Source organism: Limanda limanda, chromosome 16 (assembly GCF_963576545.1).
Source record: "Limanda limanda chromosome 16, fLimLim1.1, whole genome shotgun sequence".
Taxonomy (NCBI): Eukaryota; Metazoa; Chordata; class Actinopteri; order Pleuronectiformes; family Pleuronectidae; genus Limanda; species Limanda limanda.
In genome coordinates, this window is record NC_083651.1 from 9,216,577 (window position 1) to 9,241,885 (window position 25,309).

The 25,309-nt window shown below is 39.2% G+C and overlaps 2 protein-coding genes across 3 annotated transcripts in view; one reads left to right on the forward strand and one right to left on the reverse strand.

Annotated features, from left to right (window-relative positions):
* Positions 1-136: 136 nt before the first annotated feature.
* On the forward strand, positions 137-11,464 carry hspbap1 (hspb associated protein 1). Its single transcript, XM_061088753.1, has 8 exons — positions 137-161; positions 1,142-1,389; positions 2,352-2,536; positions 3,763-3,899; positions 6,671-6,842; positions 8,662-8,745; positions 9,190-9,300; positions 10,281-11,464. Exons 2-8 carry the CDS (start codon positions 1,194-1,196, stop codon positions 10,860-10,862), a joined length of 1,467 nt encoding a protein of 488 aa, XP_060944736.1. The 5' UTR covers positions 137-161; positions 1,142-1,193; the 3' UTR covers positions 10,863-11,464.
* Positions 11,465-25,309, reverse strand: part of slc15a2 (solute carrier family 15 member 2) — a 14,461-nt gene continuing 616 nt past the window's right edge. For both annotated transcript variants that reach the window (XM_061088752.1, XM_061088751.1), the window contains exons 3-23: positions 23,922-24,009; positions 23,177-23,318; positions 22,799-22,891; positions 22,398-22,497; positions 21,406-21,496; positions 21,252-21,329; positions 19,424-19,506; positions 19,195-19,278; positions 18,970-19,059; positions 18,145-18,189; positions 17,825-17,860; positions 17,138-17,226; positions 16,560-16,641; positions 16,183-16,308; positions 15,230-15,394; positions 15,084-15,130; positions 14,881-14,988; positions 13,917-14,016; positions 13,679-13,822; positions 13,158-13,262; positions 11,465-12,906 (exon numbers count right to left, since the gene is read on the reverse strand). In XM_061088752.1, the coding sequence (XP_060944735.1) occupies positions 12,697-12,906; positions 13,158-13,262; positions 13,679-13,822; positions 13,917-14,016; positions 14,881-14,988; positions 15,084-15,130; positions 15,230-15,394; positions 16,183-16,308; positions 16,560-16,641; positions 17,138-17,226; positions 17,825-17,860; positions 18,145-18,189; positions 18,970-19,059; positions 19,195-19,278; positions 19,424-19,506; positions 21,252-21,329; positions 21,406-21,496; positions 22,398-22,497; positions 22,799-22,891; positions 23,177-23,318; positions 23,922-24,009 (2,106 nt within the window). In that variant the 3' untranslated portion in view covers positions 11,465-12,696. The remainder of the gene's footprint in view (positions 12,907-13,157; positions 13,263-13,678; positions 13,823-13,916; positions 14,017-14,880; positions 14,989-15,083; positions 15,131-15,229; positions 15,395-16,182; positions 16,309-16,559; positions 16,642-17,137; positions 17,227-17,824; positions 17,861-18,144; positions 18,190-18,969; positions 19,060-19,194; positions 19,279-19,423; positions 19,507-21,251; positions 21,330-21,405; positions 21,497-22,397; positions 22,498-22,798; positions 22,892-23,176; positions 23,319-23,921; positions 24,010-25,309) is intronic.

Sequence of the window (25,309 nt, forward strand, 5' to 3'; positions counted from 1 at the left end):
GCTCCTGTGGCCCGTTAGCTTGAATGGGGCTGCTGCTGTGGCCGCTGCGCCCGAATGGAGCAGCTTCGCGGTGAGGAGCTCAAGATGTAAGCGGGCTTCTCTCACTGTCATGTGACTTTTGTTTACTTCCGTCTGAGAGTCGACTACACGTGTAGCACAAGGTGAGTTGTTGTTTGTTTTTCGGAAATCCTCAAAGACTTCTGTTTGCGCTAACGTCAGCATCCCCCTGATGTATCGACACAAACATGGAGGTCACCTAGTTAGCATGGGTATTTCCTAAAGGCAGCTAACTGGTATTGTCTGAGTTGTGTGATAAAAGTAAAGTGTCGTTAGCCACATTATCTGAATGTTTAATGACATTATGGTGCCTCATGGTGAGAATAGTACGATAATAAAATGGCCACATGTTTCTTTCAAGAGGACAAGAGCAGTTAGAGGAGTTAGCAAGTATGATACCAGTGACATGAATGCTATTTAAAGAAAGTTAACTTGAGGACAGCTGCAACTAATGATCGTTGATTAATCTTGTTGAATGAACGGTCTTATACTCTGTTATACTAGATTTTTAAAGCTTTGTATATTGTATATGAATATTAATATAACACATTTTTCTTTAATTGAACCACTGACTCCAAAGCAATGCTGAATTTTGTTATGATAGATAGATAGATAGATAGATAGATAGATAGATAGATAGATAGATAGATAGATAGATAGATAGATAGATTACTTTATTCATCCCCGAAGGGAAATTAAGTCGTCATAGCAGCCGGTATATTTGAATACAATAAAATACAATACAATAGAATAAAATAAAAAATATTGAGGTAAAAAGAATAAAAACACAAGATAAATAGGTAGATAAGGTGCAGTGGCAAGATGATGGTAATAGTGCTGATGATATGATAATGATAATAATGCAATGTGACCAGGAAGCCAGACAACCACGTGCAGGTGGTGGGACACCAGGTAGTGTTCGAATTAAATGAGTGAATATGGAGCTACGTCACATGAAATCTGCAACACATCAACGCAGAAAAAAACATTATAAACAAGAAAAATGCTTCAGACAATTCAAGTGAGGAAAACATAAACAAAAAGGGGATGCTTGTTTTAACTTTAAAAACATCTGCATCTACAGCACCATCTTGGCACTGGTGTACTCTGCCCACTGCCAGTGTGAACTACAAACCATGGCTGCCTCTGACGCTATGAAACCCTTCAGCCCAGACGAGACCCAGAGGATTCTGCATCACCTGCAGCAGCCGGCAGTCTTCATGAACATGACCTGTGACTGGCCAGCGCTCCAGTGGACGGCAGAGCACCTGTCCGTCTGCCTCAGCGACAAATTGATTCGATTTAGACTCGGGAGAAAAGAGGAGATCAACAGTAAGAACGGGGGGTTAATGAAGCCTGACCCACCAAGCCCCTTAAAGTCTAGACTATTTGAAATCAGCAAATGAATGATAGATAGATAGATAGATAGATAGATAGATAGATAGATAGATAGATAGATAGATAGATAGATAGATAGACATTTAAGACAATACATTATGAGGAAACAATTAATTTAAGGCAATCTTTAGGTAAGAATCACTCAGTATAGATCATTTTGTTGGAGGCTATTTCCACCCTTGCAGGTCCTAAAAAAACCTGTTAAAACCTTTTTTTTTTGTTTTGTCCTGAATAAGCTTTAACTAAAAATCATAGTCTTAGGTTTCTTAAACTCCACTGTCAGACATTATCCACCAATCTCTGGCCAAAGCTTACTCTTAAATGTAGAAATCCTTGATATATAAATATGGTAAATGAATGATTTTCAGAGATCACATATAAATTGCCATCGATATTGTGTAGTTCATCCTTTGACAAGTGATCATTCCCAGATTAGACCTTGTTAGGGACCTGATGAAGTATTGGAAGCCGTCACACAGGCCAAAAAAGGAATGAGGGTCTTAGCATTCAAGCATCTGGTGTATTTTGCCATCCTAGTGGCTCTAGAACAGCTACAGTAATGACTCCCCCTGTGATGAATAACAGGGAGCGTGTCCTCTGATAAAAGCAAACTAATTAGATTTCTAAATCTTTTTCAGCAGCAGCTGACAGGCTAACAGGAGGACATTGCTCATTATCAATGCCATCACTCAACTATAGACACACTTTGTTTACTGAAACAAAAGCAAATCATTTATTTTTTCCATAAAAGTGAGACAAAATCTCATGCCTACATGATGATATATAGCGCTGTGATTCTGGTTTATGTTTCCTTTAGCATTGATCAATTAAATTGTGTTACAGAATTTTCTCACAATTTTCCAATTATTACTCTTTTTTTATTCCTGCTCTCATAGCCCCTCTGTTTGAAACCCAGTGTTCATATGTGGAGGCCAAGCTGGATCACTTTCTCTGCTGGACCCGGGGTCAGTGTGGGACAGATGTTGGACCTTTCTCTGAATTCTCGAGCTCAGAGTATTGGGCTTACGCTGACTACAAATACATCGCCATGTTGTTTCAAGATCAGCCCTGCATGTTTGAGGTAACCAGGCTCCTGCGTACATATTCACATGTTTGAATTATACCATCCCACATAGGGGGCAAATTGACTCAAATGGTGTTACTTTAGGCGGGTTGTGGTCTGTACCGGACTCAATGTTCACACAACCTTGTTACATTTTTGAAGCTAAGTCTCCTCATTCTGTGAACAGGATCCCATATCACCACAACAGCTGTTAACAAAAACCTGGTTCAGACTTGTGGTTCTGGCTCCAAAGTGGTGTCTCTTCTACTCATTCTGACTCATTGGCTGTAACATATCAAGAGTGACCTTTAAAGAAGACCAGCATTGTGACTGCAATCAAAAGGGTTGAAGAACAGTAACCCATTATGAATACTAAATATTATTTTAATTTGTCATAAACACATAGAAAAGCAGTTTTCTAAAGGTTTAATTTAAAATAATAATTTCCATACTACTACCTTCTTATCAGCTTGCAACAGCGTCAGCTTATCAACATAACAAACATTTAATGAAAAAATGTAAAAGAGCCAAAATAGTGTCTATTTGTTATTTTATTCACGTTTTTTCCTTTGTTTTGACATTTTCAATTAAAATGGCAAGTTTTCTCACGTTACAACTTTCTATCAGCAGCTATTCTCGTCCTGCGTTAGGTAAAGACATAAAAAGCGCCCTCCTTTCTCCAGCCACACGTTAATTTCATTTTTATCTCTGCTATAATTTCTTATTGGACATCCACCTGCAATTATTTCCCGCCTGTCTTATTCCTTTGAGACAGGCAGACATGGGCTTTCTACAGGAAACATTGTGCTGGGAAAAGGCTGCCTGAAGGCTAGATTGACCAGCCTGTCATTTACAGCCTTCTGCATATATGGTAATGACTTATTCAGGATGCTGCTATGATTGCTAAACCTTTGTGCTCTGACAGGACATGATTGACAGGCCAGTTTTTTGTGGAAAGATGACAAATATTGTAGTTTGGTTTCTCACAAAGGGGCCTTATTGGTCACCCATAATAGAGCCTGTCAAAGCAGCTGATGAGGTGGGGGTCCCTCTGTGAGCAGAGCAGTGACAGACAAAAAATGACACTTGTAATTTAAAAATCTGTGTGTGTGTGTGTGTGTGTGTGTGTGTGTGTGTGTGTGTGTGTGTGTGTGTGTGTGTGTGTGTGTGTGTGTGTGTGTGTGTGTGTGTGTGTGTGTGTGTGTGTGTGTGTGTGTGTGTGTGTGTGTGTGTTTTTTTTGCAGGATGTAAAGTGGTCTGACTTCGGTTTTGAGGGGCGCAATGGGAGAGAGAGCACCTTGTGGATTGGCACAGAAGGGGCTAACACACCGTGCCACCTGGACTCTTACGGCTGTAACCTGGTACTACAGGTGCAAGGACGGTAAGACGGATCATAGCATGTGTTTGCTGCTTTTTTATGCACCAAAGGAGCCAGATTATAAATCCATCCGTGTATAACGAGCAAATCAAAAAATGTATGGTTTGCGATTAGATGAAACCGTCTTTAATCCCTGATTTCCTTAGAAGAATTGACCTATGTGATTAAAATAATCAAGTTAACATAAACGGATATCTAAAGTACTTGAGTAGGTATTACTTTTGACTCTTCTTTCACACCTTCAAGCTACTTCTTGGATTCTTGATCTGATTGAGTTACAGATATCATGTCTGTTATCTCTGTTTATGTTGAACCTTTCGAATTGAAATTATTCACAAATATGACTTGCAAACATTTGAACCTGCTGCAACATTTAACGTATTTTTAGCTGAAAATTGTCACACAGCTCAACAGTATGTGTTTGTTTCTAAAAAATGTGTGAATGCATCAGTATTGGATAAAAGTGAGATGCATCATTTAATATGCACCAACTCTGATGTTATCGACGGGACTTTAAATAAAAACATCACTCATTTCGCCGCCTCAGTGGTTTGTCAATATGGCTTCAAGTCATAACAAAGGCTTTAATTAAATGCAGCACAAATCAAAAATGGGCGTGTTTTGTTCTGTGCTGCAGATCAAGGACAAATAGTGTTAAAAAATATGAAATGCAAGAGACATGCACCATCTGCATGTTAACTAGTGTTTGATATGGTAATGACAAACTTTATTTATATAGCACTTTTCATCGCATAAAGTGAAGCCCAAGGTGCTTTACATGAAAAAGATCTTCAAAACAGAAGCTTAAAAACATCACATAGTGAAGGATGTCGAAACAATAAACTCTTATAAAGGGTGAAATCGAGGATTAAGAAAAAGGAAAAAACATGGTGGAAATTAATTAAAAGCAAAACCATACAATACAGTTTGAGCAGTTTTCTAAACATGTCATAAGAGGTTGCATTTCCGATATGTTCTGGGAGTTGAATCAAACTATGCATGGAAACGCCAAAGAAAACTGAAAATAACTGTGCAAATAAAAAAGGAATTCAGTGCTTGAGGAACAAAACGCAAATTTTAACAAACAGGCACAAAAGATTTCAAGCTCCATAATTCTATCTTATTTCATAACATGAGAGGAAGATCGGACAGAAAACATGAATCCTTATCTCTGTTGGCTCCTTCTTAAAACAAAGTGACAGTTATATCAAGCAGTGGCTATCGGAAAACTATGCAGCATTTCATGATAAAATGTACTATTTTAAGAAAAGTTTTCAGCAAATACATACATGAAATAATAAACTACTGAAAGCTGGAGAATATAGTTTGTAATCCTGTATATCATCTCCTGAACTCCATGTTTAGACAGAACGATTGATGATGCTTCAGCAAGGATCCATACTGCATCCTGCCACCAAGTTTCAATGAAATCCTTTCAGTTGTTTTTGTGCAATTTTGCTCACAAAGAAGTAAACCAACAAACGGACAAGGGTTAAGACGTAATCTCATTGGCGGAGTTAAAAATGTGTTTTGAATATGGTTTACTAGGTGCAGTACTAACTGAGCAGTCAATACTAATATCTAGTCTTAGGTCGTATACTGATTTCCAATTTAGGCACCAGAAACAAAATAGAGATAGATACATCCACAGAGGTGTAAAATATGATGACATTGCTCTTTCATGGCTGTGATAATGGTTCTGTGCTCTTTATAGAGAGTTGTAAGGGAGCAGGGATGAGGTTCAGGTTTCCATGAAGTCACAGCTGTAAACCAATGATAGCGGTGGCGATTTGCTGCCCGTTAACCACATAACCAAGGTGCAGGGTAGCGTGACTACTCACACAGATTGTGATCCGTCCTCTGACCTCTTAGAAAGAGTTAATTTGTCCCAGAGCAGGAGGGAAATGGAAACAGACCGTGAGGGGAACTGACTAGATTCTGGTGGTGCTAATAATTCAAAAATCACTCAAAAAGACACTGATTATAACAAAATCAAATTTTTAGCATACCTTTTAAAAGTCTACACTACATCTTTTCCATGACTTTGGAAGTAAACTGCAAACTTGACTGGTTTGCAAGTGGGTAATTCCAGTTGTATCTCTATTCTCCCAGAGTGCAACAGTTGATCTCACTCCGTGAAATTGGCTCTCAGGTTCTTTTATTCAGTATTGATCTCAAACAGAATGAAGTTCAGCTCGAGCAGTTGTTCTACACTGCTGATCCATGAAAGTACAACACTGCTGATTAATTCCATGGCATTTGTGACAATGGATCAGAACAGAAGCATTGTGAATTTGTTGTTAAAGAAAAGTGGATTATTTTACAACGATTATTTTGTAGTCGGCTCCATCAGCTTATATAATCTCTCAGGATTCAGAATTTTGAACTTCTGCTATTTTTGTTCTTAATATTTTTCCACATAGAAACCAGTAATCAAATAATATTATTAACAGTGTAAATCGCCTGTATTTAATTGACGCAATTCAGAAGAACGTTTTTCTTCCCTATTGTGTAATTCCTAGATTTGTGTTGTTTATCCGAGTCCATCACTGTTGAAAATGTTTTCATGATCTGTCGTTTTTACTGCGCCCTGTCACAGTGCATTAAAGTTTATTTACAGTTTTGGAAAGCTGCGTTGTTGGCCAAGCCACTCAGCCTGAATTTACGACTCGCTGGGTCATTTACTGACTCCGCTCTGAATTAATATCTGACAACAGCCTTTGTGTGCTCTTTAATCTGAAGTCATATCTCATGGGGATGTTTCCTCTCTGAAGGAAACGCTGGCACCTCTTTCCTCCCGAGGACACTTCCGAACTCTACCCAACCAGGATCCCCTTCGAGGAGTCCAGTATCTTCAGCCAGGTGGACGTGCTTCAACCAGACCTGAGGAGGTTCCCCAACTTTCAGAGAGCCAGGGCCCACGTCGTCACTCTGCAGCCAGGACAGGTCAGAGTTGTCTGACATAGTATTTACAAGACCTCAATAGCTACTGCACAGAGTCCGGCTCCAAATGCTCAAGATGACAACATCTTTAATCTTAATATCTGAATAGTGGGAGGAAGTGGAGATGTGTTGTGCATCTTATTATAGTCCAAGGCTTACATAGAGTACATACAGCCAAAGGATGTTAATAAATGGCTAGCAAATGCAGACACAAGGATTTCTTTAAAAACAATACATGGATGTATATTTGGCTGTATAGATCAGCTTCTCTTTGGGGTGTTTTTTTCCTTTCATGAGGAATGATGGTGGGAATCATTTTTCAAGTCATTACTTAAATTACAATTTTAAAGATATTGTTTATACACAATTATAAATTTCTCATCCAGGCATTATTTTTGTTCTGTTAAGTTGGAAGTTGAAAATGCCTTTGAATTGAATCTTTCTTAACTGTATGGCAAACATCGAAAATCTTGCTCATATCTACAAGGCATTGGAAACCTAGTGTGAGTGATTTACTGATGTTTATTCTTATGCAATACTTTCACTACGTTTATGAGAAACTGCTTTTGACACAGAAGCAATAACCATAAAATATAGCTTTATTGGTCCTTAAGCTCACAACATGTAAAAGGAGACTCAACTGTGAGATTTATTTGTCGTGCTGTTCACCGTAAAAGCATGAAGCGAGGCAATGGTCGTGACTTGTGTTGCAATTAAATTCAGGCCTCCTCAGTTCCAGTGTTTCACCTTCAGCAGCCTGGAGGTTTTATATTAAAGGGAGTGGAAGGTTCAGCTACAGTCAAATCTGCAGCGTCATCACTCCTGACGTCTTATCAAGCAGAGAATTTACAGGATCATGTGTGGTTCAGTAGATCGACTGACTGATCACTCAAGTCCCCGTCCTCAGTACTGCTTTCCAAGCAGGTGAGTTCAGAGAAGGCACAGTTATGACTGAGAGGTTGTGCATCCAGAAGCTGCCCTGGTTTACAGAGACTACTGTAAAAATAGTTTCAAGTCTTCCAGGGTGTTTTTGTTCTAGAGCATGAGTGACAGACTTAAGAAGATATGAAACCTTTATTTTACAGGATACAGATTAGCCTAACCCTATGTATTTGTACATCACAGGAATCATTGAGAATGTTTTAAAATCTGTAGGATCACAAGATTTCTGCTCACAGCTTTGCTAGCTAACAGCTAGCACACCCCGGAGATATTCAGTTATATTCAGGCTCACCGATACCAAAACTTGGATCTCAGGGTCGAAGGTCTTGAGTACTTTTTAGCACAGCTGTCTAGACCCGTTTTCACATTAGAAAAGGCCCAGATGTTCCTGATAATAGCAACAATGGCTCTATTTAACTTAAGTGTCCCAGTAATGAATTTCATGATTCAATCGAATCATAAGGAAGAAGGTCAGTTTTCTGGCTTCCAGATCTACCAACAACACTATCTCACAGCCTTTGTCACAATCAATGAGCTGGGATTTACAAACCGTTGAAAGCCATAGGTGGTTGTTTCACCAGACACTTAAAAATACTTACGCTGTTGACAGAATGGATAGTTGTATAAAAATGGCTCCACCAACTGTCCATGAATGAATCAAGACTGCTGAGGAGGCAGAGGATCAATCAGACTCTCCGTTTTAATAGTCACTTTATGAATGGGTGAACCAACAGTCCAGGGAGGAAGGTGTATGCTGCCATCTAGTGGACAATCAAACAAGTAATGAAATCTCACACCAGTTATCACAGGCCTGAAGACCAAGAGGAGAGGGGGTGGTGAAGTCTCTTAACTGTGAATCCATGTTATCTTCTTTCCTCAGGTGCTGTATGTTCCCAGACACTGGTGGCACTACGTGGAGTCAGTGGATCCCGTCACTGTCAGCGTCAACTCCTGGATTGAGTTGGTAAGCAGCCCCAGCATCCCGACAAGTTCGGCTCACACCCTCAAAAAAAAAGAAAGAAAAGATCTTCCATGACTTTCCGTGTCTGAAATAAATAAGAGGCGCGTTAGCTCTCCACCTCTTCGCCCCCCGACGAGCCCCTGCTCCCAGATAAAGGCTCCTCTCGGGTATGAGTAATGAACGGGTCTGGCAGTAAAAGATCCCCTGTCATTATGATGAGTGTATGTGGACATCAAGGAGTGTGTGCTGCATTAACAAAAGTCTCCGTGCCACCAGACAAATGTTTATTCAAACAGCGATTTCCTGTGCAGCTTTGCCTGCAAGGTCACAGACACAACAAAGTTTGCTTGCAACCGACACCGTGTCTGTATCATTCAGTGCAATTATCTTGATGTGCACTTCTCAGACTGGAGTGTTGTGCGTGCTCGACTCTCTGTTCCTACACAGGAAGCAGATGATGTGGCGAGGGTCAGTGAAGCGGTGACCAAGGCGGTTGTCTGCGCCATGAAAGGTGCCCGAAGCGACGACAACACTGACGTCTGGCTCAATCCAACAGAGGTAGCAAAATGATGCTATTATTAATTAGTCCCTAAAATTAATAGCTCCCCCATCACTAAAACTTCCTTGTACTTCTTTGTACATTTTTTTGTAGATTTCTAGGTTCTTGTTTCTGTTAAACGTTGAGCTATACAGAAGCTGCATCTGATATTGTTTTCTATGTAACACCCACCTCTTGCTGTACAGGGACATCCTTATAGAAGACTGTATGCATGGAGGATAACAAGCTTTTAAAAGACTACAGAAAACATATTTATTCATATTGGCCTTCATTTCACCTTGTGTATTGTAGCGTTTGAATCCATACATTGTTATTGTTGTTCTGTCTTTATATTTAGATGTATTGTTTAAAAATACTTTTATGACGTTCTTAATGTGAAGCACTTTGTGAGCCTGCTCAGCATTAAATAAACTTTATTTACTAAAGTTTTAAAAGTAAAATGTGCATCAATATATAGAGTAGTTTATTGATCGATAAACAAATTGACTAAAGTAAGATGAATTTTATTAGTTGATATTTTAATGGACAAGAACATAAAAATGTCATGAGGTACGGGATTTGACAACACATAAATAATTCATGAATATATAATGGGTTTTTATTTTGGATTTGAAATAATCCGATTTACAAATTCAATTAAAAGCACAGATTTCACATTATGCTTGACTAAATGATCATGACATGACATGATTCTTTCACCTTCTTTTTTATTTGTAGATAAACCTCACATCATTCCCCTCGGGCTCAATGAAAGGACGGCAACTAGCAATTTTATTAAAGGCCATATATTACGTTACATTACAATTAATTTAGCTGACGCTTTTATCCAAAGCGACTTACAATAAGTAATATTGAAGTCAAGACTCAAAATCAAACCCTGTCTTGCAGTTTATCCGTTGGATGTAATTGGAGCAGATTGTGGTTATTTTGCAGCTTTGGGAACACTCTGCCACAGCTTGCCTGTTTTATGTTTCTGCAGGAAGGAGTGGCATCCCATAATGAGAACATGCAGTATTTGAACCTGGCAATGACAGCATGTGCTCAAAGCCCGAAGAACCTCTGCGGCAGCAAACTGACCCAGGACCCCAGAGACGCCCCTCCTGCTAAACGGGACTCCAGTGGACAAATCAGGAACAACATTGATTCGATAAGGGGTTCCGCTCCCTTCAGCGTTCTCTTCGGGCCACATCTCATCTCAGTGCGCTGTCAGCAAGACGACTCAACAGAAACGAGGGAGACGACCCCGAAAGATGTGGAGGTCAAATCTTCCAGGATCCGAGGAGGCAAATCTCTAGAGGACTTCCCTGTCAGCTCGGACGCAGCACCGAGAACTGAGCCTGTGTCTGCTGTCAGAGTCCAGCTGGGAAAACACAGCCCTGGTTTGCCTCCGTGTGGAGCACGTGACTGTGCTGATGGAACATCTTCAGAGGATTTACAGGATTCAATAATAACCACTAATGACCTGTTAGACTGCCTGGTGCATCCTGATGTCATCTCCCGTGTCACTGAGCTTTTACTGGAAAGGCACACAGGAACTCAGAGGGCCTCTGCACCATCCTAGCTTTAATATGCGCCTGCCACACACAGTCTGCATGTAAGTTCCACTTGAGTTTGGTGAGTTAGAGCTGGAGACAAATCAACCTGCAGATCCTTCGCTGCAGAAATCCATCCTCTGAGATTACAGTAACGGTTTGGTGTCAGTAAGACGTGACAGAGGAGAGCTGAAGATTAATGCTGAGCTTCATCCTACTTTCCTCCGACCGCAGATTGACCCCAGCTGTGAGAGGTCGCAGACCAAAACTAATTGTAATGCGCCGAGCGACACCATCGAGTGGCTCGGAACGTTTCCTCCTTTTGTTGTCCTACACAGACTAATCCTCTTTGCTTCTTCCCCAGCAAGACATACGACCACTCTAATCAATTTACTATGCTAATCAGCCAAATAATGCAGGATGATGTCGCTGGGATGTGAACATTTGTGCGTAATGTTTCCTGGTTGTTTAGTAATGAGCACTGTCATCGGATGGGAACAGGAGGCTGATTGTTATGGTTTGTTGATTGATGAAAGCTGCGTAAGGAGCAATGGATGAAATGTTTGAATACAGTCTCAGACGAAACGGAGGAAGAGTGTGCGTCTACAAATATAATAAATATTATCACGTCACCAACAATTTATTTGCCGAATGTTATTTCCTGTTTGTTTTCCACTGTCATAGATTTTATTTTACAGACATTAACATGTATACTCTCAGATAAAACAGCTCAGGTTATAAAGCATTTGGTATATGTAGATACAGGTCATTAAAGTCTTTAGACAACGCTACAAAAACTTACTATCCAAATACAAAATAGTTTGTCAACCATACTTAGTAAATTTTTCTATTAATTATTTACAGCACTTTATAGGGAGCCGCAAAATATACACGTTAACCTGAATAAAACATTACCATCAAGTATTTAAAGACTAAAGGACCAAATTGTTGGTTTTGCACATTTAAGCACTTTAAACAAATAACACGTACAATATTAAAAAACTCATGACAGCTCTGTAAACTATGATAGTGTGACAGTGAAAGAATATGAACATCCAGGAACCTAAAAATTAAGCAGCTACGTTCAGCCATCATTCATTTTAATATTTACACCAGTGCTTTTCTTACTGCAATGTTTCCAAATGTCTTCTTTGAAAAAGATTAGTTTTTTAAACTTTCTAACATTACAATAGTGCACTGTAAAATTAAGTTTATGTAATTCTTAAGACTTCTCAGTGGCAATAGGCAATATCTGGCTTCAATTCAACTTCGTTGGATTGAAGATTTCTTGTGAAATTTAGTTTTTCAATAGGGTCTGTGTTTTACTTCTGCAGCAAAATAGTAATTGTTACATATGCTGAATTTGTAATTATTGACTGATGCAATGCAAAACCACTAGTTACTATTGTCCTTATTATTACTGTCGTTCACAATTTAAACTTAACCATTTCTGCTACGTTTTCTGTCAAACTGAGTTGAAGGTGTTATTATTATTATTAGGTGTGACAAAATACAACATCTGTCATTAGTGTTAGTTTGCAACAAATATATACAACATATAACATTAAAAACAGTATTGATCATGGTGTGAGAAACCCCACACTGCCTCTTTTAAACAGTATTACTCCGGTGGATTGTTACATCTCGAAGTGACTGGAGTGTTAATGTTTTCACAAAATATATGGAATGACATATTAAACTTTAAACCACAAGAAAAGTCAAACGATCACATCTTAGTGCAACATTTTCACAAAAAAGTAATGAACATAAAAGAAAGAAAGAAAAACTAAAAGAAACTTAAAACCGTCTCATGAGGGCTGCTTGTCTAAATCTCAGAAGCTTCACCTTTGTTATGTGGGACGATTATAATTTTGTGTTCTTCCCGGTCTTCATCATGTCTATGTCGTTGGATTTTTTCTTCATCTTGTCATCGTCGTCTTCCTCCTTCCCTGAATTGTCCAGGTACAACTTCTCTACCTGATCAGGGTCAACGTAGGTGTAGAAGTAGGACATGAAGGAGAAGATGACGCAGACGCCCAACAGCAGGCAGGCAAACAACAGGAACTCCTTCCACTAATGGAATGAAAAGGTGTTTTATAGAACAGAATGTCAAAGCACATACAAAATCTCAGATTTATAATGGTAGAAATGCAAAAAGGTAACAAAAATATCTCCAAGACTGAATAACCCCCAGAGGGAAATTTTTCTTTTTATAATTTAGTATTTCCAACAATAATTAATATTAAACCACAGCTAAGTTGTTAACCATCCTTGTATTTTTCAAGGGGTTTTGAGGTTCCCTGTAATACCCCCTGAAGTCTTACCTGGTCCAGTCCCGCACCCTCTGCCACAATCAGCACGATCACGTTCCCAAACGCGACGGTGAGCAGCCAGCCGGCCTGCAGGACTGACTTCATGTTGGCCGGAGCCTGAAGGAGGAGAGATCCAGAGTGAGTCAACAAGGAACCTCAGGGTCAAACATCGTCAAAGGTTTGATCAAATGGGATCATTAATTACTACAAATCAATTTTTTAGAAAGGATGTTGAGGAAGGGATGTCAAAAAATCTAAAGACAAGATTTTATTTCACTGTACTACACAATTTGGGGGAAATTTGGATGGTGTCAACAAACTGACCATGCAAATTACCAGTGCTTGATTCAAACAGTCGGACGCGGCACAAGTCTACACTAGGCTTATTATAGGGAATGTCCGTTCCCTGGTTAATGAGTTGGATGAGCTATTGGTTTATTGGTTATACCGACAGAACAGCCCATTGTGTTCCTCCGAGACCCGGCTGAAATCTAAAGTCTACAGGGTCATCACCTTATCTATCAGTCACAAACCTGTGAGTAGGAGAACTCCAGGCCAGTAATGGAGAACATGACCTCTCCAGCCGTAATGAGCACGTACTGGGGGATCTGCCAGGCAATGTTCACGTTGTTGGGTCTCACGTCTACCACCCTGCTGGCTGCAATTTTACCTGAATCCTGACAAAGCACATAGAGATGGTGTCGTGAGTCCGGATAACTTTTTTAAATCTTTATAGAAAAAGAATGCTGTTTGTGTGACCAGCATCCTGACCTCAGTGAGTATGAAGGTGTAGGAAGCTCCAAAGTCCAAGACGCCCAGGTAAATCTCAGAGCAATTCGCTGACTGGGGGCTGCAGCTGACGTATGGGTATCTACACAGAGGCAGGAGAGCGGTGCATGAAGGATGAGATTAATCAGACAACATAGAAAAGCGTAAGATGACAATAAAAAGCAACTAAAATCACGCCATTATGATTGTAGACCTCCGCCAACCAATGTAGTTTGAGTCCCTCCAAGTGTTCCAGATATATGAATCCACAATAAAGTGAGTTCACAAATGTGAATAGAATCCCTGAAGGCAGACTTGATATATCATTTTAAAAAGGTCAAAAACATGTTTTGTAGCCCACAATGAGCTTGACCTTTGACCACTCAAATCTAATAAATTCATCATTGAGTCTAAGTGAACATTTGTACCAAATTAAGACGGATTGCGGTGTTTCTGAGATATTGGCAAAAAAAAAGGCAAAAAAAAAAGAATTGTCTTTTAGAATCTTTTACCACCAAAATAGAATCACTTCATCCTTGAGTCCAACTAAATGTTTGTGCCAACTTTGAAGAAATTCCCTTAATATTTTTCTGATGTATCATGTTCACAAAACCAAAGACTTTTCAAATTCGAATCAGCTGAGTGAGTCTACGTGAACATTTGTACCACATTGGAAAGGATTCCCTGGAGGTGTTCTTGGGATATTGCATTTATAGACAAAAATTGTGAATTATGAGTTAAGAGTGAACTTTGACCACCAAATTCTTCGAGTACAACTTAATAATTGTTCCAAATATGAAAAAAATCCCTCCAGGCATTCTTGAGATACAACATCTTGAAGAGGCCAACGACAGAAATGTTCACTGTGAGGTGGAACTGATTTACAGGAGCTGGTTAAACAGCAGGTAAACGAGCGGTGGCTTTGTGATTTTAGCTCTTTCTGCTGATTTAGAGCAGATGTACTCACATTCCCCGCTCAACAGCCTTGTTTGGAGTGACGCTGTAACCGGGGAGCACGTGGAAAGTCACGTCTCCCACAGTTAGGTTCATTTCTGTTGGCTGCGTATTGAGAAACCTGTTGAATTAGAATTTTAAGAACTGATTAAAGTTAGGTGAATTGAGCTGTGATAAAAGGTATATTTAAAAAAATGAATATTAAACAAAGTTAACCTCAGAGAAGGATTCCCATTTTCATTTTTGGTAATGGAGTCATTCACCTGGGTGATAAATAAACAGACATGTCAATAATAAAGGTTTCTGACAACAATATCGATTTCAAAATACAGTTCTTTCAAGTTTTCCTTCACTGCACTCACGAGTTTGCACTGGATTCCTGTAGTTTGGGAGTAGATGATGAGGGTGTAGGCCTTTTGTTGTTCAAACGTCTGATTACACAGTGAAGCTTCTCCATTCGAAGTGACTTGAATTGTCAGTTCTTTGCTGGACGACCCCAGTGGAAGGGTTTCATAATGAGGAGGGTCCTGACACAAAGAGATCAGATGTTCAGTTTCTTTACAATGAAACAAGGAAATTCATTTCATCACTAATATTGGAGGAGGTAGATTCTGGTCTCTGCTGAGTTTTTAACTTGTTAACAGTTTTTGAAGATGCTAAATTGCAAAATCAGAACATATTGACATATTTTCTAAAATAATGGTGTGTCGGGGCCATATTGAAATTAAACCAAGTGATTTTGAGAATAATTCTAAAATATTACAAGAATAAATTCATAATGTTGTGAGAAGTAAGCCGTAATTTAACAAGAACAAATCATATTACGATAATGATGTCATAATTTAATGAAAGAAATCAAATATTATGAGATAAGGGGGGAAAATATGAATTCAGAGTTCGACTTCTTCCAGATTTCATCGTTTCTTGAGAAAAACAGATGTTAATAATGACGTCCTCAAAGAAAGAAAGAAAGTAGCTGGAGGCTCTGACACTAGGTGAAGACAAGTTAATCTTAGTGCTTTCATTCAAATGTAAATACAAAGTTATAAATGTCTCGAGGGCTTTAACACAGACAAACACCAACATCGTATTATTATGAGTCAACACTTTACATACCTAGACTCATGTTTATGTTTGATGTGCAGTATTTCTGATATTGTACACTTTCTAATTATAATTTGACCCTTCAGATCTTTTTAAGGTATGGGTTGATCCCTGTTTATTCTCTTCATATTATAAATTCAGAGTCTGCGATCCTGACACATGGAAAATAGACCAAAACCCGGAATATAGTTTATAAGAAAAGTGTAAAAACCTGGAGGTATGGGATTGGCTCTTTAAACAGGTCACTGCCAGGAAAATCCACCATGACATCACCTCCTGCCAGGTTTAAGGTCTGCACGAGACAATTCCCTGCAGGTGCAGGATCCACCACTGATTTCTAACAGACGGAGAAATCAAAGTACCACACTGATGAACACCAGAGAATAAACTCTTATGAGTAGTATTCTAGCAAGACCTTGTTATTATTGTAAGATAAAAACTAATATACCATGTTATATAATTAACTGATATGTTATATTACAGGCATTACGGTGGGATGAAAGTACAAGCTTCAGTGAGTAAAGATGTACAACTCATCTCCACCTCCTCTCACTGCATGAACTCAAACTATTCATGATTAAGACGTACCACGACGTTCACCTCGACCAGTGTGGCCGCTCCGAATGCCAGCGCTGCAAAAACCATCCCTGCAGCCATTTTTCTTAGAGGCCTGAAGGCAGAGAGAGTCATTGACATACAGTTATTCTTGCTCCATGAGTCAACACTGGGCCGTGTTACTGTTTTGAAATCTGAGTGATTTCCACATCAGTGTCCTTATTGACAGACTTAATTCCATCTGTTAAAAATGTATCCTTTTCAACTGGCGCCATTCTTTAAAAAACATGGATAAAAGGAGTAATAATGAAAGAGCCCAGTGCTATTTGCACATGAAAATCAACAATTGTACTTTTAAATACAGTTTTTGTTTCTTTTCCTGTGAAGTAAATGATGAGATCATTTATTCTACATATTAAACCATGTGTCCCTGGGTAATAAAGTAATAGTGCTGTGTATGTGTGCACCTTCATTTGTTATTACCCCTCCGAGGCGTATCCCCGCATATAAAAGAAAGGTCATGTGGCTCATTGTGCAGGTTGAAGAGGCCTTTTAAACACTCATGTCTGCAATAAAGTCCGGAGGGTCCAAAACAACAGGTGTCAACTCACGTGAGGCGGATTCTGCAGAGGCCGATGAGCGGATAGATGATGAGGTCAAAGATGGGCACAAAGAGTAGAATCAGCAGAGCGTTCATCATCTAAACAGCAGGGAGGAGGAAGCGCCGTTTTAACTGAGTCTGTAAACGACTCATAAAAGCATAAAGGTTGAAGTAACATAAGAATAAAGACAGATTCTACTTTGCCAGAAGGAAAGATGGTGGAGATAAAAAGCTGTAAACGTGTTTTCATGAGGACGACAGCATCACTCAAACATCAGTCAGATTTATTGTGTTAAATGAGACTTACACGTTTTTTCAGCCGAGGCGAAAATGGTTCATGCCACAAACATGGAATGTTTCTGGATGTACGGAAGGTTTTCATTTTAAGTTTAAATCAGTTATTTACTATTGCTAAGCTGCTTTCAGATATGCACTGATCAGAGTTTCTCCAGAGCAGGCGTATGTCTCAGGGCAAATGTTCGAGTGAGAGTTCACAAAACAGCATTTTCAAGATCCAGAATGAACTTTACATCTCATGATTGAGCTTCCGTGAGACAGAATATATTATATACTATATTAGACAAGAAGGGATAGGATTTATAATTGTATTTGTCATATTGGTGCATTTTGTCATGTATAAAGGAGAATATGAGAAATTGTACACAATCTACATCCCAGTGAGAGGAAGAGCACATACCTGCATTTGGTCCGGCTTGATAATGAAGGAATCTCCCTAAATAAACAAAAAAACATTATTTTTGTTATTAGATCAACAGATGCCTAAACGTTAACTCCATAAATCTGATGAGTAATGATTAAACCTGATCAGTTTTTCTCAAGGCCATATACAATGAAATTCACTGGAATAAAATGATTCCCGAACGAAGGGAGGATCCGTTTTATAGCTCAGAGCTTGTGCAATCAGAAAGATGTCACAACCCACCCACTGGGTTGGTGCAATAATAAAAGATGTTATCAGATTTTTGGAAAATTTTGATGCCAGTGTTATCTCCTTACAATAGCCATGTTCATCCTTGTGGCTTGAAGCGTCCAGCGGGAGCCCTGCAATAAAAAACAAGAAAAACACTGAGTGTGACAGACGATAGACGGTTCTGTTTTTCTGGAAAGGACAATGATGAGGAGTTGACAAACACTCGCCACGTATCTAGAGAAAGACAAAGGTCTGTGGGATTGAAAAAATCGTTTTAACTCAAGAAGAGGGAAATGTGAGAAAGCCAAACGTGGTTTGAGGTTTTCTTTAATCACAAGGTTGTGTTGAGCGTTTGGTCAGAGGAGAATAAAACAGATTGTTGAGGATTCTATAAGAGAACTGTCACCAGGCGTTTGACCTTGTGCCGACTGTGACGACTTGGCAGGTCTGTACGACCAAGCAGAAATGAATCTGATTCTGGATTTAACTCTGAAATCTAAGTAATGCCTACTTCAAATGTTTAAAATGAAAATGCAAAAGTCAAATAAAAAAATCAAGAGAATTGATTTCTATTGGGTATCCAAGCTACTAAAAATGTCTTGAAAAAATGTAATAAAAATCATTGATATTATTCTGACATTGGATTTGTTCTAAAGAAAAGTCCTACTGCCTAGTTTTAGTGTTAAGTTTTACGGCCAGAAACAAAGATTTTCAAATTTGGCTTGGGTGTACTCATAGGTTGTAATTATAGAGTAGTCCATTCAAAAGATGTTGAAATATTTCAACCTGGATAAATATGTTGAGCCGACATGCCGGTTGTCATCTGAGGCTTCTTTAACTTCATCTTGGACACAATAACCAGACAAACTAATGTTGTGACTGTTGTTCATATGTCTTTTTTCTGCACATACCTGCTGATCGAACAGAGCCCAGAACATGGGCAGTGGGATGTAGAGCACCAACACCCGCAGCACCATCTTAATCTCCTGGATCAGACGCTTCTGTTAACAGAGAGAGCCACAGTGTGGATGGATTATTGATGCACAGAAACCACAAACGCTCTTTTGACGTCTTCCAAGAAAAAGACTGTGGGGCAGATACATATCTTGAGGTTATAACAGTCGCCCTTCTGTTACCGAGTACTTCTCCTCAGCCCAGTCCAGCCAGTGCTTCCTCTTGGGGACATCCTTTGAGCTCCTCCAGCGGCTCTTGATGGCAAACTGCAGACCCAAATGAAATAAAGGACATCAAAATGGTAATGTGGACACAGGGGATTCATGGCTATATTACATCGCAATGATTCTTGACAGCAAAGACAGAGAAAATTGTCTGATAAGATTGGAGGGAAAGTGGGAGATGACTCACTCCAATGCAATTGCAGACTTCCAACAGGATGTTTCCCTGGGGAGGATTCCTCTTGTACATCCCGCTGCCAGCAATGAAAACAACTGCCCAAAGACGGATGGAGAGTCAGATCGGATCCAGAGGGGCGAAGAAAACAGTTTATGTTGGAGGTGAAAATTAAAAGAAATGAAAACATTTGCTCTCTTAGCTCCATATCGGCCAGTAATAATAAACCCACAAATTAAGATGAGATACAGACTTTAACTTTTAAGGATATTTTTTTTTTTGCTCCCTTACCCTGAAAAGGTTCAGGGTAATAAACACTTCACTTGTGGTAAACACACTTCAGGCCTCCGAGGCTGAAGCCCCCACTTTGTCTGGCCCTGGCTGTAATGTGTGCAGGGCCTCTGCAGAGCTGTAAGCACTATTTGTTTTCACTGTGAGCCTTCAGCCGAGCGTGAACCACACAAGGATCAGTGGGGACGGGGATTCACAGACAGAGACAACTGAATGTCAGGACGTATGCGGCCCAGCATTAAACAACAGGAAGCCCAGACTGGACTTCACACTGTGCAAACACAATCTCCGCCTGAAACAAGCTTGGATCCTGAAATGTGACGCTTAATTTAAACAGTTTTATGATTGAAATGTTCAAATTGCAGCTTGGAATTTGTATTTATTCCTGAATGCATACAAATTTAATGATTTTATTTAGGAATTCCTTCATTTCTAAGAAAGAAAAGGTTTTCTATGATACAACCTTATTATTATTATTGACAAAAATGTTTTGTCTAGTTTATATTTTATCCTAATTTGTCTTAATTCAACTTTCATTTAATATTAACAAACAATTCCAACACCTGAGCTTTCGACCAAGCCAGAAGTCGTTACAGAAATTAATCTGTGATCTTTAACCAATGACACAATTCCAGGCAGTATGTTACAGATAAAAGTTATAGAACGTTCTTATATAGGTTTTTCACTTCATAAAATTTATACTGACTATTTACTTCTTATCTCATATATTTACTTTTACTTGCTAGCTTTTTTATTGGCCCCCTTAAAAACTTAAACGTCAGACAAATATCTTGTCCTCATTTGAGAAATCTTTGCAAAAAACATTTTCCTTTTGTTTGTTTGCAGCTCGATACTAAAGCACAGTTGAGCTAAATTTCAGCATCAGTAAACTCACATGCTCACAACAAGGATCTTGCACTGTTAAACTGATGCGTAGCAAGAAATAAAGCTAGTTTTATGGCTATGTGGTCATAAACCAAAGTTAAGGATAAATTCAAATTCAATAAAACAATCGGATGATGGTGCGAGATGAAAGGTCAGAGCATCACCAGAGTGGTTACAACTCAACATGAGGTAAACATGGACCAAATTTAATGGCTATATTATCTATATCAACCTATTTTGAGAAATCTTTGCAAAAAAACATTTTTCTTTTATTTGTTTGCAGCTCGATACTAAAGCACAGTTGAGCTAAATTTCAGCATCAGTAAACTCACATGCTAACAACATTGATCTTGCACTCTTACACTGATGCGTAGCAAGAAATAAAGCTTGTTTTATAGCTACGTGGTCATTAACCAAAGTTAAGGACAAATTCAAATTCAATAAAACAATCGGATAATGGTGCGAGATAAAAGGTCAGAGCATCACCAGAGTGGTTACAACTCAACATGAGGTAAACATGAACCAAATTTAATGGCTGTCCAATACAGGTTGACGCATCTCACTCGTTAATGTCATTACAGTCTTTTACTCTGCCAGGCTGAAAGTTAAACGTCCTCTTCTACGCTGATGACACCTGATTGGTTGAAGCGGTCGGTTGAACACTCACCTAAAGCCACGACCATCAGAATTGCAGGAACCCCGAAGGCCAGAGCGTAGCAGTCGCCACCGAAACACTGCACATCCCCTGAAGGAGCAAATCCAGCATTAACGGCATCGCCCGGATCAAAGTGTGGCAATAGGTTCCTCAGAACAACGCTCACCTCTCAGTATGGGTGTGATCACAGTCGACAGGAGGCTTCCAGCGTTAATTGCCATGTAGAAAATGGAGAAGAATTTCTGCCTCTCGCTGACCTGAAGGTGATCAACAGAATCATAAGCAGAAACCTTAGGTCTGATTTTTGGTTAAAATGATATTGTGTGAGATTCCAGAATAGGTTCAAAATATGATCTGAAGACTGGGTGCTCATAGCATTTTGTATGATCTATTTTTTACCCGTTTTCTGCTCTGACAATGATTATTAAAGCTACATTCATTAATTTAGGTCACTAGATGGCAGAAAAACAACCTGACAGAATCACTGGGAGGATTTTTAAGTGTTGATATGACTCATGTGTTTGCAAAAACAATATAAGATATTCAACAATCCAGTGTCTACCGAGAAATCTCATTTATTGTTAGTTTTTCACCGTTTGAATTTAAGTCACTCACTCTGCTTGTAGCTCTGATTTAGTCTCCTCTGACGCCGGAGAAAAACTTCGCTCTCCTAAACATTTAAAGTTTAAAGTTTCATGTTTCACCTGAACACACCTCGCCCCACCCTCCCCTTCCAAACATGAAAGAGAACCTGTGGTAGTCTTCAGTTGTCATAAAAACTCAAAATCTGTTTAGTTTGTCCAGTCTGGGCTACTGTAAAAAACAATGCGGCCTCCATAGAGAGGACCTGCTCCTGATGTAAATATAAATTATACTTTATGTATATATATATATATATATATATTGTATATGAATGTATATATATATATATGTTTTCATATACATATGTATATAGACTCATCCATCAGGGGCAATTTAGGGGTTCAGGGATTGAACCATCAACCTTCTGGATTGTGGACTCTACCTCCTGAGCAACATCCGCTAAAATGACTTGTACTGAGTCCTTTCACTTAGTGCAGTGTATAATATTGTTTGAGAACGGTAAACACAAGCCAAACTGGTTCCATTGCTTCGCACTGAAGAGACAAATTGACTCACATGCTCCTCGTCAAACTGGTCTCCTCCGAATGCTGCCACGCAGGGTTTGATTCCTCCGGTGCCGAAGGCGATGAGTATAAGACCGACAATGGACAGAGCACTGCAACACAAACACACAGCTAAGATGTGGAAATTCATGATGCACATTCAGTTTGATGGTCATACAGAAAAGTGAAATATTTATCCTTTACACTCAAGAGGGGATTTCTTTTGTTTTACTGTTTTATTGTCAATTGGAAATATTTGGGTTATGGACAATTCCTCATATTCACTGAGGACATGTGATGAGCATTTTTCATTTTCAGATCTTAAATCAAGACTAAAAAGTCAGTGAAAAGGTTGTTTTAAAGACCTATAAGAGACACAGATCCAAATGACTGATTCAGCTTGAGGTAACTCACATGTGCACATCGGTGTTTCCCACAGTGGGAATGGCTCCGACCGACTTGACCACATGGCCGATCACATAGACGATGGAGAGGTAGATGATGGTCCTGGTGGGAGCAAACTGTGATTAAGTACATTCAGAGCTACACTCTTACTATTATACTAGATCTGTGTGTATATGTGTGTGGTGTGTGTGGTCAGGGTGATTCAGCTCCACTAATATGTAGTGTCACACACTTTAGACAAAGATCTGAGGTTAAAGGGCTGAATTACTGACATCATTGTATTGGGAGGACCAACTGACACATATCCCAAACTTCTCAAGTGAATGTAAAGTCCATGGTAAATTATCTCATGGCTCGACACCAGCATTGAGTTGGTGGTGGACTCACTTGAATTTTCCGAGCCAGGAGTCGGCAATGAGCGCTCCCAGGATGGGTGTGAAGTAGCAGAGGCCGCTGAAGGCGTGGTAGACTGCGGTGGAGAGGTCTTTGTCCCAGTGGAAGTAGGTGAGGAAATAGAGCGTCAGCACGGCTGTGAACAGACACACAAACATTAGCCGGGACCCAGTGTGGCAGACAGACCTTCCCCGAAACATGAAGACAGCCATTGTCTCATAATTAACCGTTGAAGTCAGTGATGAAGGAAAAGACTCGAGGACGCTTTCGATCTTTGTTTTTTTTTTCTTCAAATTATTCAAATTAAGTATTACGCTGATGCCGTGGGTTAATTTTAAACAGTTGTAACAGAAATTGGCTGTATTTCATGCCATGTTTACATGCGTGTGTGTGTGTGTGTGTGTGTGTGTGTGTGTGTGTGTGTGTGTGTGTGTGTGTGTGTGTGTGTGTGTGTGTGTGTGTGTGTGTGTGTGTGTGTGTGACAACAATGTGACAGACATGTGAGAGTAAGTGAAGTCATGTGAGGAGACGTCGGCCTTATCAGTCCATCCCCATAACCTCACAGACTCACACTATGTAAACATCCGAACAGTCTGAGCATCACAAGTTATAACAACTGTACATCAGAGCCTTTTCTACAGTTGTGTTCGAAGACCCTGAAACTTCTCTGTGAATGCGGACTCCTGCTCTTCATGTCTATCTCTTCCCCCACATGCTGTCCAGACAGAATTTCACATACCTTTCATGCCATAGAAGGAGAAGCGTTCACAGAACTCATTCACCACTATGAAGCAGATGCTGGTCGGGTAGTTGGTCCCACATAGTTTCTGAAACAAAGGGTGGAGTTTGATGATGAGATGGATGAGAATTATCTTATTGTTTTAATATACTGTAAAAACAAAGCTGCTCATTCCATTAATAGTTTCACTGGCTCTAACTGAGAATGGATCAATATTCTAACATTGAACAGGAGGAATGCAGCAAATACACACACTTCCTGTTAATCTGAAATACGCAAGTTAATCATTGTCCAGACGTAGAAGTTGGACAAATTGAAAGCATCAGATATGATCATGCTCAACTACAGTGATTCAAAAAATATATATACTCCCATTATTCTGTGATATAACAACATTTGATTTTAGCAGTTCATATTTCCTAGATGATCCATTTTAAACTTACATCTTTATAAACTTGTATATTTTACTTTGATTCAACTTCATGTTGTTGCTTACAGGTTTATTTTAGAATATTAAATTATACTTTTCACTCAGTGATGTATTTTATCCACAGATAAAGACATTGCAAAATAAGCATTATACGCTTAAATTAGTGATAAATTGGCATTTTCCACACGGCCAAAAATGACTGTTGATTATTTAGTTCATTCACAGGGAAATAATTAGGATGGATTATTCATTCAAGACGTATATCAAGCAAAAAAAAGTGCCAGCTTCTCCGGGGTGAGGTGACTTTTTACATCATTATTTCACTGATAAAACAAGAAAGATGTAGGTATGATTTAAGGATTAGTGTAATTTGCTATTCTCAGGTCATCAATTCATCAGTTAATCTAAAACAGATTTATCTGTTGCAGTAGAATGTCCATTTATGAACAGATTAAAACTTTGACTTCATCTGAATTTTCTTACACTTTTAAAACTTGCTCACCATTTTCTAACGCTTCATTATTTTAGATTGAAAAAAGTCAGCTCAATGCATCTCTCCTTTTTATCTTCTGCAATTGCTTCTAATATATATTTTTAATATCTGTCAAAACAAATACAGCCCTTTGGTTGGAATAGTTCTTCCTCCAGATCACAACAATGAAGGGGAAGGTAGACAGATCAGGAAAGTGTAATAGGAAATAGGCAGATAGATGATTGGCCACAGCCCCAAATGAACCCTGATGTCTCTAAAAAAAACCCTGTGCAGAGATGAAGCAAAGTGAAAAAAGAGTCTCGACAGATTATAAACTCTTGTCATTGCTGTGTTTTCAAGTCATTGGCAGTGGATCTGCCCGCAGAGAGAGTTCATCAAAAACTCTTTTAAAGGGTTTCCCGTGTGAGATAATGCGCCAGTTGCATCATCTCACCACAACTTTATCGCCGCGGTTCAATGGGAGCT

Coding starts and splice junctions, on each gene's coding strand:
- hspbap1 (XM_061088753.1), top strand. CDS start 1,194: ATGGCTGCCTCTGACGCTATGAAACCCTTCAGCCCAGACGAGACCCAG. Junction 2,537..3,762: donor ATCAGCCCTGCATGTTTGAG/GTAACCAGGCTC, acceptor TTTTTTTTGCAG/GATGTAAAGTGGTCTGACTT. Junction 9,301..10,280: donor TCTGGCTCAATCCAACAGAG/GTAGCAAAATGA, acceptor ATGTTTCTGCAG/GAAGGAGTGGCATCCCATAA.